At 41.4% G+C, this 13000-nt stretch overlaps 2 protein-coding genes across 3 annotated transcripts; one reads left to right on the top strand and one right to left on the bottom strand.

Moving 5' to 3' along the window:
• Positions 1 to 1984: 1984 nt before the first annotated feature.
• On the top strand, positions 1985 to 8075 carry LOC135582678 (phosphatidylinositol/phosphatidylcholine transfer protein SFH9-like). 2 transcript variants are annotated; one of them, XM_065117625.1, is made up of 11 exons: positions 1985 to 2123; positions 2212 to 2240; positions 3489 to 3572; positions 3660 to 3713; positions 4892 to 4969; positions 5272 to 5325; positions 6414 to 6473; positions 6551 to 6646; positions 7186 to 7287; positions 7373 to 7453; positions 7565 to 8075. In XM_065117625.1, exons 1-11 carry the CDS (start codon positions 2069 to 2071, stop codon positions 7844 to 7846), a joined length of 975 nt encoding a protein of 324 aa, XP_064973697.1. In that variant the 5' UTR covers positions 1985 to 2068; the 3' UTR covers positions 7847 to 8075. The 2 variants fall into 2 exon arrangements, with proteins under 2 accessions (XP_064973697.1, XP_064973699.1); XM_065117627.1 differs by lacking the exon at positions 7186 to 7287.
• Positions 8076 to 9699: 1624 nt separating this feature from the next.
• LOC103981191 (protein NOI4) lies at positions 9700 to 12825 on the bottom strand. The gene is made up of 3 exons (XM_009397828.3): positions 12685 to 12825; positions 10312 to 10506; positions 9700 to 10136 (listed from the first exon to the last, which is right to left on the bottom strand). Exons 1-3 carry the CDS (start codon positions 12688 to 12690, stop codon positions 10095 to 10097), a joined length of 243 nt encoding a protein of 80 aa, XP_009396103.1. The 5' UTR covers positions 12691 to 12825; the 3' UTR covers positions 9700 to 10094.
• Between the last annotated feature and the right edge of the window lie 175 nt (positions 12826 to 13000).

Raw genomic sequence — 13000 nt, 5'->3', positions numbered from 1 at the left:
CCCTAAATGGTTATTGAATATATCATTTGTGCGAGAAATCTGACCTTAGCGGACGTTGGTGCACATCTTGGCTGACTGGGGAGAGAAGGTTCAAATACTAGGACGAGTATCATCTAAAACCCATTTGGCCGAATTTGATACAAGATTAAGTAAGGACCAACTTGCACTCGAAATGTCTTCTAGCACGGTTTTGTTCTTGCAATTTCCATGTCTTCTAGCACGGTTTTGTTCTTGCAATTTCCATGCATAATATTTGCATTGTCTCTGTTCTCTACGCACATGTTTTGTTTTTTTTGGTTGTCCTTTTTATCATCATCCATCATCTTCGTATAAATAATGAGTCGGTCTTCTTACCACACTTTTGCGTACGATAGATAGTATGGAATTGTGCCTGTTGCTTCAGTGGCAGAGCTTCTTCTGCCTCCTCTCATGTCATGTTTCTTGTTTCTCTTGCAAGAAAGAAACTAAGCGACAACTCTTGTTCATCTTAGGACTCGATCGTCGAGTCCGGCTTGTGATGGCTCGCAAATTAACAACACGGGACAAAATATTGTTTATGCATCTTTATGTTAAAAGAGAGAGAGAGAGAGAGAGAGCAGGCCACAGGCCTTTTCTTCCTTTCATGGGACGGTGGCAGTCGTATACGAGAGAGAGCGGGCCACAGAATCCACGTCCAGCGCTGCCATGTGATGTGACAATAATATATGCCTATTCCTGCTGTCGTATCCCATCACATGACGTTAAAAGATCGGAAAGAAAGAAGAGAAAGAGAAAGAGAAAGAGAAAGAGAAAGAAAAGGTTGTCGTTCCGAGAAAATCTACATCTCTCTCTCGACGTCGATCCCTACCTTCCGCTTCGTCAACTCGATCAGAGAACCACCTCTTGCTTGTCACACGAGTTAGAGAGTAGAGTAAGAAGCAGGAACAGCCTCATTTCCAACGTAAAGCAAGCATCGATCGATCCAGAGAAAGCCTCGAAAGCTGATGAGATGCTCTTTTTAGTCTGCGACTGCGTTGCTCGCTCCGTCTCTATCCCTCTAAAAGCTGCATGCACGATCGAGATTCACAGCAACCCACCGCTGGCTCATCGACTTGCAACTGCAACGAAGATTCTTCTTCTTCTTCTTCTTCATCACGCGCGCGAGCTCGCTTGTCGCCTTTTTTCAGAAGATAAAAGAATCGTATCGCCCACTCGTCTCCATGGCTAGTAGCCTATGAGATCAGCCTTTCGGCAGGTCTTTTTATGCCCACTGTCTGATTTGAGTGCTCCGTGGATAATAATTGCATGCCATTCGCCAACAAGTGGCCTGCAATAAATGAAGCTTTTTAGATGACATCATAAGTAAGTGTATATATCTATATCTATATCTGTATGTACGACTTGGTAAATCACATCGACTTTTCAGAATCCACCTGTTGTGTTCGTTCATGCACACACAAGTATAGAGCATAACTGTGTTAAGGTAATGGCTTCGCTCGGGTGGATTCCGGTCATCATCGACGGGTCTCTTGTGCTACTCCAATTCCATTAATTAGTTGACCCTCGTTTTCGTTCTTGACTTGTCTTGTTTTGCTTTCTTTCTCATCATCTTCCGATCACGTGCCAAAGACCCGTTCCTGTAGACTATTCTGTAACCCCCCGCCAACTCCAAGACGATAGTACGTTGACCAGGCTAATCCGGTCGAGTTTGCCTGAGTCAAACATTTTTACCACCGCCGGTCGTCCAATAACTAGACCATTAATATTCATTGGAGAAGAGAGATATTAACATGGATCCATCATCAACATCATCATCATCATGAAACATCATGCGATACTTCTTCGTAAATTCCTTTGTCACCGACGAAACGGGTCCCATACGCTGCTGCGGCCAACGACGAATGACAATACCTACTGCATCCCAATACCCTTCGACCTACGGCTGGGGCGCGACTGGGACGCCCGTGCGGGTCCCGCGAGAAGGAGCCCACCGACGGGGCCTTGCGTTTCCTGTGCCGTATGAAACGGGTGTATAAAAGGGCGTGGCGAGTCCCTCCCTTCCGATTCCTTGCCATCCTGCGCCGATAGAATGGCGATCGCCTCGGAGGACGCGATCGAGCGGCTTTCCATGCTCACGGACGAAGGTCTGTTTCTTTCGCCATTCCCTCCCGCCGAATCCTTTTCCTCGCTCGTTTTCGGTGGGTCTTGATGGTTTTCTTCATGTTCTTGCAGCCGATGATCTGCTGAAGGCTACATTTCAGGTTCGGTCCTCCGTGAAGTGAACTTCCGTGATTTGGATGAATTATGTGTTGGTTCCTTGGGATTCGTGGATCCGGGTTTGGGTTTTGGTTTTGGTTATGCTTGTCGAAGGTTCGTTTCTTGGATTCTTGGATTGGCGTGGTCGCCGGGGTCGGAATTCGACGCATCGGTTTTGGTCGATATGCTTCTTTGATATAGCTGACGATTTGGCTCATATGCGAAATGATTTACTTTTAAGCTTTTCATGTCATAATTTAAGAATCTGTTTGATTTGCGGCCGTGTGCTATCGGATGCAAATCTTGGTATCGATGTTACGAGTAGTGCCTCTTGGTAGGTTGGTTTATGCGACAAGTAATATGCACTTAAAATAGGACATCCTTCATTTGGTTGAAATTGCGCTGATTGATCACTCTCTTTGGCCGCTCAGATTGGCTCCTTTTCTCTTAAACTTGCAGCGAGCAGGTCCATCTAGTCTTCACACTTTACGTTTCTTTATACAATGAGATTCCATATTTGTTTATTTTATTCTTGACCGCTGCGTCCAGTTAAAAAAATGTTATTTAAAGGTTGGATCTATGTTTGGTTGAGCTTGTCACCACGCTTGCTGACCTTTTGAGAGACTGGTGAGGTAAGAGCATTCGTAGGACAGAGTTCCTTTTTACTGTGTTGGGAATCTTTCCGAGCAATAAGGCATCAGCTGCAGTGCTGGTTGTAAATTACCCCATGGTGCTGGCTGAGTTTTCTTCTCTTTGACTTAATCCATAAACACCCTTTTGCCTGTTTCGACAACCATAACAAGCAAGTGCCAGTAATCGGAGTGGTATTTATTATATCGACTGCTTGCAGCATGTACTGTGGTTGCATAAGCCAGCTTCAAATTGAGAATAAGCACTTGCCTACAGAGATGTGACTGAACACAGAGTTACTTTTGGTCAAAACTTTTTGTTGCGTGTCCCGTTATCTATGTCTATATGTATATGTACAGATAGAAATACATGTTATGGTGGTTTCTTCTGTTTGAATACAGGTATTATGTTTGCAAAGTATTTATCATCTGTGTTTCCGTGCTTGTTACCTCTTTTTTTTTTTAATTTTTTTTCTGTATGGTTTTGTTAATGATCCATCTTTGTCTGAGGTGTCCGATATATAGATTTTACAAGTTAAAACCTTTTTTTATTGGACTGGAAAAAAGAGAATCAAGGGTTTACTTTGTTGAAAATACCTACTTATTTGATTTGTTTGTTTGCAGAATATGCACCAAGGGCATCTGACACATACTTTGATGCGCTTTCTCAAGGCTAGAGAGTGGAGCGTCCCTAAAGCACATGAGATGGTATTGGCTGCTTTATGTATTTTAAATTTTTTTAGCAGCTGAGAAAGTACATCTTTCTTTTGCTAAAGACGCCCATCTTTGTTACAGCTGGTGAACTGTTTAAACTGGAGGGTACAGAATCAAATTGATGACATTCTGTCTGTAAGTTTATGAACTTCTATTAATAGGACTTGTCAATTGAATGAATGATCTTTTTCCAACACACCAATCTTGAGATAACCAATTCTGTGATTATGAAAATTTAGCTAGGAATTCTGTACAGGGGATGTATTTATCAAGGACCACCATGCTGTGCTGACCGGTGGTATCAGCCCTGGGCGGACTGGCATGTACCATTCAGCACACGTTATGCTGGTGCATACCAGTTTTTGAAAAAAGCCAACTGGAAAATATTAAAAGTTTATTTTTAAAGATTTTTCCTAATCTATTGGTATATAAATTGTATTTAGATAAGAATAGTGTATCTAAGCCATAAATGATGAATAGGATATTAGGAGGAAAAATCTGTCGAGAAACAACTTTGTCGCACCGGAAGAAGTTGCTTTTGTTTGATCTTGAATCAACCGATTAGAAACTTTAATCACGAGTAGTAAGAGTGTGAGAAAGAGTGAGAATAAGAGAGTGACTGAGAGTGAGTGAAAGAAGGGGGAGTGAAGGAGCTTTAAAGCCCCAAAAGAGGCCCCAACAGTCGATATAACCATTGGGATCAAACTAGACCCGATTTGGGTCAGTGTCGGTCAAATTCTGATTCGTACCAATCCGTATTGACCGATACATGACAAGTATCAACCGTATCGGTTGATACATGCCCAGTATCAATTGTCACGGGGCCATATTTCAGTGTATCGCCCAAAATGGACTGATGCGCATACTAGTCAATTAGTGGACTGGTATGAATTACCCATTTCATATCATTTTGGGCAGTATGTCAAACCTTTATTTATTACTATATTTTGCTTTTTCAATATTTTTTGTCCATACAACTCTGTTCTGCTCATTGAAGTAGAAAGAATAGCTAATTTTTTTATGTTTGAGCTGAAAAATGCCACAATCAGTTTAATTGATTCATAAAGGTAAAATTTATTCTCAGATTAGCAATCAGAAAAAGAACTACCACGAATGCTGCTAGCTACATTTTGACATATATATTCCAGACTCTGTCATGAAAAAACATAGCATAGCAGATGTTTCATATCATGACCAATGCGAGGTCTTAAAAATACAAGGCTGATTGTTCTCTCAGAGACTTTAAAGTTCTAACTTTTTTCCTTTCCAGTATGACTGTTCTTTTTTTCTAACTGGATCCTGTGTCAATGCAGAAACCTATAACTCCAGCAGGCCTATACAGAGGAATTCGTGAATCACAATTAATAGGATTATCAGGGTACTCAAAGCAGGCAAGGGTTTTTGCTTATATCATCATTAAGATTGGCTTATTATTCCTGATTTCAAGCATGTTGACCTAGTAAACATTCTTGATCACTGGGGGTCATGCTTTAGTATGAAAGAAGTCTTTAAATTTTTGTTCATTTGACGTACTGGTCCTATGCTGTGTCTGTCTTTTTAGTCTGTGAATTGTTGTTCTGAAGCTAAATGCTTGTTATGATGATACCAAATTAAGATCTAACAAATACTATCTTGTTATATTCATGTAAGTTATGTTTCTTAATGTGTTTTCTCGATTTCCTTTTTTTGACAGGGCTTTCCTGTTTTTGCGATTGGTGCTGGTCTCAGCACATTTGATAAAGCATCTGTAAGTCTTAAAACAGTTCTTATCATTGTGTTTTTCCTCAGGTATTTTTATTTTTCAACTTTGCATCGACATATAATTCATGATATTTGTGGAATATCAAATTATATATATGTATGTATTGTTATTAATCAATTTTGAGTTGCCTTTTTGCCTCCATAAGAAATGAATTATGCTATGCCATAGAAGCTTTAAAATCAAGCTATGGGTCTTAAGATATATGATAGAAAGAGACACAGAAGAGCATTAAACTAAACCTGGGATCAATTCTTAATTCACACACATAATGATTTATAACTTGGGTAGGTTCCATTACTTATATGAGTAGATAGTTTCATGGTATGCAATTTCGAATAGTACCGTCCGGTATGGGCGATACATACCGGTCCGACGATATATCGGTACGCGGACCGTCCGCTACCGGACTGATCGTCCTATAGTGCTAAAGTAATACATTGTAGCAGTGCTACAGTGCTATAATAAGAGGAAATCGTTCGATAAGTCCGGGTGTACCATTTAGTACGCCGGTATCATACCGTACCGAGCCAACCTCGAAACACCGGTACGGTACGATATTGCATACCTTGGGTAATTTTACATCACACGACACTTTACTTGTACTTATTATAAGTGAAAGTAATTCGAATAGGGAGTTGGTTATCAAGATAAGTGTGAAACCCATATTTTGCAGTTTTACATCTAACTGTGTGCTGGTTCCATAATTGCCAAACCTGCCCTTGAAGTAGTATTGCATGGACATGGTAGAAATCTACACATGCATATCTATTATGTAGTCTTTGTTTCTCGTGCAATAATATTGTTAGTGTGTCATTGATTCACATCATGGATTCGAACCAACCTGACCGGCTTTCTAAAGGTTATCATGTCTCAAGAACAGGGTTTCCAGGAAGTAATACACTTATAATTTTGTTGCTTCGCATGAATAAATAAGCAGATCGTTGACTTTGACTTTCGAGGAAGTGTTTGCTTAAAGTACTCAACTGCATTTTTGATAAAAAGAAGTCTCAAATTCATTGCAACATGAATTCTCCTTTTTCCAACATCTGATTACTCCTGTACTGTTTCCATAGGTTCGCGACTATGTGCAATCACACATTCAAATTAATGAATACCGAGATCGTGTAATCTTGGTGAGTATGGATATTGCATGGCCTTCATGCTTCACATGCATCCAGCTACCCTTTTACGAGCTCTTTTTCCCCTGTAGCCTGCTGCGAGTAAGAAATACGGGCGACATGTTGGAACATGCTATAAAATTCTGGATATGACCGGTTTGAAGTTTTCATCCTTGAGCCAGATAAAGGTTATTTTCATAATGCATTACCTTTCTTACTTAGGTCTTTGAAACTCTCCCCAACATATGCATACGATAATTGAGTTGCTGGTAGCTGGAGGATAGGTCGTGCTTCCAGTGATATGGAGCTTCAGTCAAAGTAGTGCCCTAAGAACAGGCTGATCACATGAGAGAGAGCACAAGCATGAACCCTTGACATCTCTAGTTTTACATTAAAAAGCCTTGCAGTGTTGAAAGAGTACTAGTTTAATAAAAGCCGACTTTGCTACGATGAGTTTGATATGGGAGACACAATTGATCTGCCGGGGTATTATTTGCTTGGGCTCTTCTAGCATGATACAGTAGTGCATTTGATTATTTATTTGGCTCTGACACCTTACTAGCTTTTCTCATTCCACTGCTCAGAACTACTACTTTTTATCATTTTGCTTCAATCATCGTGACAGTTCACTTCCACCCAATCCATTTTAGCTATCTTTATTCGTATAATTCCGCAAATGAATTCGAAAATCATGTATACATATTGTTTCCTTTTGTTAATAGTGCAGTTATTAACCATCATAGCCACTGTCGATGACCTAAATTATCCAGAGAAGACAGAGACGTATTATGTAGTGAATGCTCCATATATCTTTTCAGCTTGTTGGAAGGTATACATACTCGGATGGATTTTTCATAATACTAATAGTATCTAGTCATGCTAATGATGCCGCTTCTGTTCCATTCTGGCTATAGGTCGTGAAGCCACTCCTGCAAGAAAGAACGAGAAGGAAAATTCAAGTGTTGCAGGGCTGTGGCAGAGATGAGTTATTGAAGGTGAAAAAAACACAAAAAAAGAGAGAGAGAAAAATATTCGGTTATTGCTACTATTGTTGATCATTCATTAATTGCATGGCAATGGCATACTGACATCTTTTTCGTTTTTAGATAATGGACTATGCCTCCCTCCCCCACTTCTGTCGAAGAGAAGGTTCTTCGTGTTCTGGAGGCGCCGCCGCCGACTGCTACTCCTTGGACCATCCCTTCCACCAGCAGCTGTACAGGTACATGAAGCGGGAAGCAGAGCGTAAGGAGGCGGAGAATGGTGGGAAGCTTGGGAAGGAAGGGTCGTTCCCCGTGGAGGTGCCGATACCAGAGGCCATCATCGAGTGGGAGCTCCATAACAAGTTGGGGGACGCCAGTGGACGTGCCATGGACACTCCATCATGATGATGATGATGCTTATTAGCCGGGAGCTGCAGGATTCGCGAAGGTCGAATCCAGGTAGGTAGATGATAATACCATCGACGGTATGTGGTGGGCAGCAGCAAAGCAAAGCAAAGCAATGCAAAGCAAAGCACCCATCGTCATGGTCGGGGTCTTTACGCCGCAGAAAGAAAGATGGAAGGAAACCAGTCGTTTATTCAGATATCATCAAATAATAATATTTAAGGAATAAGACGTAGGCATCCTTACAGTCATCCGATGATGTGTTTTGCGGCGAAGGGTGTCGGTCCCCGTGTCTTCTTCACTCCTTGCTTGGTCTGTTGTGTCTTTGGAGGCAGGCACGACGAGGATGGGATCGAGCTCAACAGGTTAAAACGCAGTCGTAGGAAAGATTCAGATTCGTAGTGATCTTTTATTGACCTTCATATCCCATCTCACTTTGCTTCCCTGACTTTTACTCCGCTCAACCCTTTTATTTTATTTTTTTTTTATTCGCACGAATCTAACCCGGAAGCGGAAGCTTACTACACCACATCCCCCTGATCATTCATCATACCGCGCACCTTCTGGAAAATCTTTTTATGAAAAATCCCGTCACCTTCCGGTGAGAATACTACCGTCAACATTTCCCACGATATGAAGAAGGTAGAAAAATAATTTTTTGGGTATAGATTCTATTCGTGTGCATGAGGTAACAATACCTGTCGTGATCATATCATACATACCTCATCCGGAAATTCCGCTTACCTTCAGGTCTGAATACCGTCATCGAATTTGGACAATTTGACGCCAAAAAAATTTTTTTTGGCCACTTTTCTTGATTGCAGATGTTAGGTAAGCATACATGACGGTGATCATACCAGATCTATTATGAAAATCCCCTCACCTTCCGGTGTGTGTACAACCATCAGATTCACACAATTCGAAGTTTTTCTTCTTGTACCATTTTCCTATTAGCTGATGCACGATAACGTCACTTCGAGTAGACTTATGCTGGAGGATCCGCTGACGACAGGTGAGAATACCGCCATCAGACTAGCACGATTTGATGCCCAAAAAAAAAAATTTTGGCCTTTTTTCTTGCTGAAGAGTGAAAGGTAACATCACCTAGCGGTGATCAAACCAAGCCCCGCCCCTCTAAACTCGCCCGAACGCTGCTGATCGTCCCTCATATATTCGTACGACAAGAAGAATGGATGAGTCCGTTGTTGTTCTTGAATGGTGCCGTAGGGTTTCCCGGCCGCGGTCATCGGTGGCCCGATTTGGTCGTGAAGCCCCTTTTGCGTTTGTTTGACTGGCGTGGGTGTGAGTGAGAGCAGTAGCAAACCAGCCTTGTGTCCGTGGTGGATTCGGAGATGTTCTGCTGGATCGGTGCCTTTTAATGGTTGGAATGGCTCGCTCGTGCGGAAAGGTAAGCGATCCGTGTGTCCGAAGCATTAAAGAAACATCGTATTCGTCAAGACTTGGGGTTCCTCGACCCGCAACCTGAGCTTGAGACTTGGGATCTCCACTGTTTATCTCGTGCCTGCCTCTCGACCACCCACCCCATAAGCAGCTTCTTGCTGAGTGATTCACAAAAAGATAAAACAAATCCTACTGCTGCACCACAAGTACTTTACTGGGACATCGGCTCCCATGTCGCCGCTTTATTCCAATTAAATAAATACACACCTCATTTAGAAAGGAATGCCAACTCTTCTTTCACATCATCCTCCTCCTACCGTTTATAATACATACACATATATGTGCAGTCGACGTCGGTTTATGTTAAATCAAACATAATAAACCCCTCTCATTATTATTATACAGTTAGCTCTGAAATAAATAGTAGCGGGCAAGCAGCATATCATCATCAATACTCAATTTGCAACAGATTCATTCCACCAGCTCTAAAAGAACCATGCCATAAGACATGGAAACAGCAGCACTCCAGAAAGGTTTGAAATAGAATTAGACAAATCAAACTTTGAGTACACGTCCCCCCCCTTTAGTACATGTTTATATTCTTATATATATATATATATATATATATATATATATATAAAGATAATTCCCAGCTTCTCCCATCTCATCTCATCTCATCTCATTTCCCCTAGTTTGCTTCCGGTCTTTGCCCACTCATGCCATCTAACCTTCAACAAACTCTAATATAATCAGATGATCACAGGACCAGGCGCTTCCTGGTTCTTGAAAATGACGTGAAACGAACACATCCAATACCATAACTTGTCGGTCACATGAACCCTCCTCCTTACGCTTCCGGTGCTGCATACATACAACAAAACCATTTCTTCTGCAGACACACAACACAAAAAAGCACCTTAACGCTCAAATGGTTATACAAGCCATATATATAATATCTAGGCACTGCAGGTTGACCATCAAAACTTCAACACATAACAACAACGTTCCGAATAAGGAATTGAGATAATAACGGGCCTAACATGAGATGCTCATAAAGTACTTACAGCATTAGGCTTGGAAGCATAAGGTCCATGTTTAAAAGCTGTTCCTCCCTTCCCGGGAGAGTCCGTTTCACGTGAATTGCCACCTGTTTTCCTCTCATCTCTAGCTTTATTAAAGATCACAGTGAACCCCTCTGCAGAAGCAGGATCGTTGACATCCCACTCGCCAAACTTAGGCAAGGGCCGACCCTTGTCCTCCTGGAAAACCAAACACATTTATTACCAATTGGATATTACTGAAATATGGCAGGCTTCAAATGTTATAACATCCGTCTTGTTTCATCAGTGCATATCAAGTTTCAAATATAAATGCTGGCAAATGTGCATTTTCTTTTTATAACTAATGAAAAGTGAATGATGTTGAAGTCCATTTACACAAACCAATGATGAAGATGCCATGAGGCAATGAAGCTTCATTCGTATCAGAGGCATTCTTCTAAAGAAAGAAAGCGTTTAATTGCTTCATGTCCCATTTCCTGGATGATGGAACCACCCATATCCAACCAAATTTGGGCAAATCATTGCCTCATTGCTACAAAGTTACCGAGGAAAATCGAGAGGAGGCAGGGAATCCCCATCCCTTTTCCCTTCTCTCTCAATTTTTCCCCCAGCATGGATGATCTTGATGGATTTATCATGTGAAGAGTTTCCACAGCAAAACGACATAGAACATGGGATTGGGACATGATGTTCGGTTCTGTTTGGATGATACCCATAAAGATTGTGTATCTCATTATTTCCATGAGCCACTAATCACTTCAGCTACATTAACCAAAAGTCCTCTCTGCCCTCTCATAACCTGATATGTGAGATGCACAACAAAAGTAATGACAACCTCACATGCGAAAACAAAATTGCGGGTAAGAATTAGACATTATTTTTATTATAAAATACAAATAAATATGTGAATAGACTCCATCAGTGTACAAATTTGGTATTTGCATCTAATGCATCACACTCAAAAGCCAAGTCGAGGCATAAAAAAAGAAAAGAAAAAAAAAATGGGGCTTGCTACTATTTTGTCCCAACTACAAGGTTAATTTTCCAAATTTGTTCTAACCGTAGGGAAATGTTACAAGTCAAAGGTTATGAAAACCATCCTTATTGTCTCAAACCAAGATTGCACTGGTCTTCCTCTGATCCACCCATAAAATTATTCTAAATTGGTACATCGGATATTGCCCTCGATAGAATCCGATGGAATGAAAAGATAAATGAAGCCTACCCCAAATAGTTGGGATATACAAACCAATTAAGAGTGGCTGATGGAATCAGCAATCATTGCACGAAGAACTACTACTCATCCTGAAAATGAACCTTAAGGTTTTTGCCAGCTTGGGCCAAATCTAATCCAGAATGACATCAACTGGATTGTGAAACCTTATAGCATGTGGCCGATCAATTTTCAAAAAGTTTTAAAAGCCCCAAAGCAACATCTTTGGCTACTTCTACGCTAAGATCATACTCGGTTATAAAAACATGTGAGCTTATATATTCGATCCAAAAATTTGTTTAATTCAATGGATGCTTATCATGGCTTCATAAATTGCCTATATTTTTGGACTTGTTACGCTGCAGTTAATTTTTTCATATAGGTAAATGCAGGAAATTCGATGCTCATCAGCATGGGTCAAAATATAATCTGGCATTTGACACATGCCTCTGAGGAATAATGCCGAACACCATCGAGTATGACCCCCATCGACCTTATAAAACCACAACTACCCGAATGTGGATAAGCACCATATGGTGATCTATATGGGGGGGGGGGGGGGGGCTGAAAACAGGATAGCAAAGAGAGAGGCGATACTTCACCAACGACATTTAAAAAGTATCCAGAGGAAAGCATTTATTTCAGGATTATACGACAAGACATAAAGAAAGCCCAAAAGTGGATAAGGATTAAAGGAAAGAAAGAAAGACCTCATGATCTTGATTTACGGCCTAAAAGCACAAACTAAAAAAGAAAATCCATCACATTTCGGATCAAATAAGGTAGAATCCCTCGCGAAATGCAAGCGAAAAACATTGAAAGAATCCCTAAACATCGACGTAACGAATATCTGCCATATCTACCGGATTAAGGCAAACTTCAAAATACGCACAGAAGGAAACCAAAATCACAGCTGCAAACAACGGAACGTTTAAATCGACACCCAGATAACGATCCAAATCATCGATAGGCAATGAGCAAACAAGAGAATAGGAGGAGAAAAGAGGAGCGATGCAAATCTCGTCCACCAATCTCAGCCATCAAACCTCGAAGCCCTAACGAGATTAATCCCATAATACCAACCAAATAATCACACATCTGCAAACAATCCATAGGGTCATCAAAACAAGCAAAGAGAAGGGGGGAAACGAATCAGCACTTACCGACATGGTCTTACGGTGACGAATAAGGAATTGATGAGAAGGGAAGGGAAGGGAGAGGGCGAGAGGTAAACGAAGCGGGAAAGGGGGGAGAATCGTGAAGGACGAAATAGCTTGGGGGTCGGAGACGGTATTTATAGTGTGGGGGAGATGGGCTGAGCTACGTGGTTATGCGGGCCGTAACGGAAACGGGCGGTTCCGTTACGGGTGGGACGAGGAAAGGGACTGATTTCGTAAAAGACGGGTGCGGACAAGTGAACGGAACGGCGACGAAGCGGGTAAAGCGGTAGCGGCAGCTTAACGGTGCAAACGGGTTGTT

Source organism: Musa acuminata, chromosome BXJ2-7, assembly GCF_036884655.1.
Source record: "Musa acuminata AAA Group cultivar baxijiao chromosome BXJ2-7, Cavendish_Baxijiao_AAA, whole genome shotgun sequence".
NCBI lineage: Eukaryota > Viridiplantae > Streptophyta > Magnoliopsida > Zingiberales > Musaceae > Musa > Musa acuminata.
This window is presented reverse-complemented; position numbering and strand designations above follow the sequence as displayed.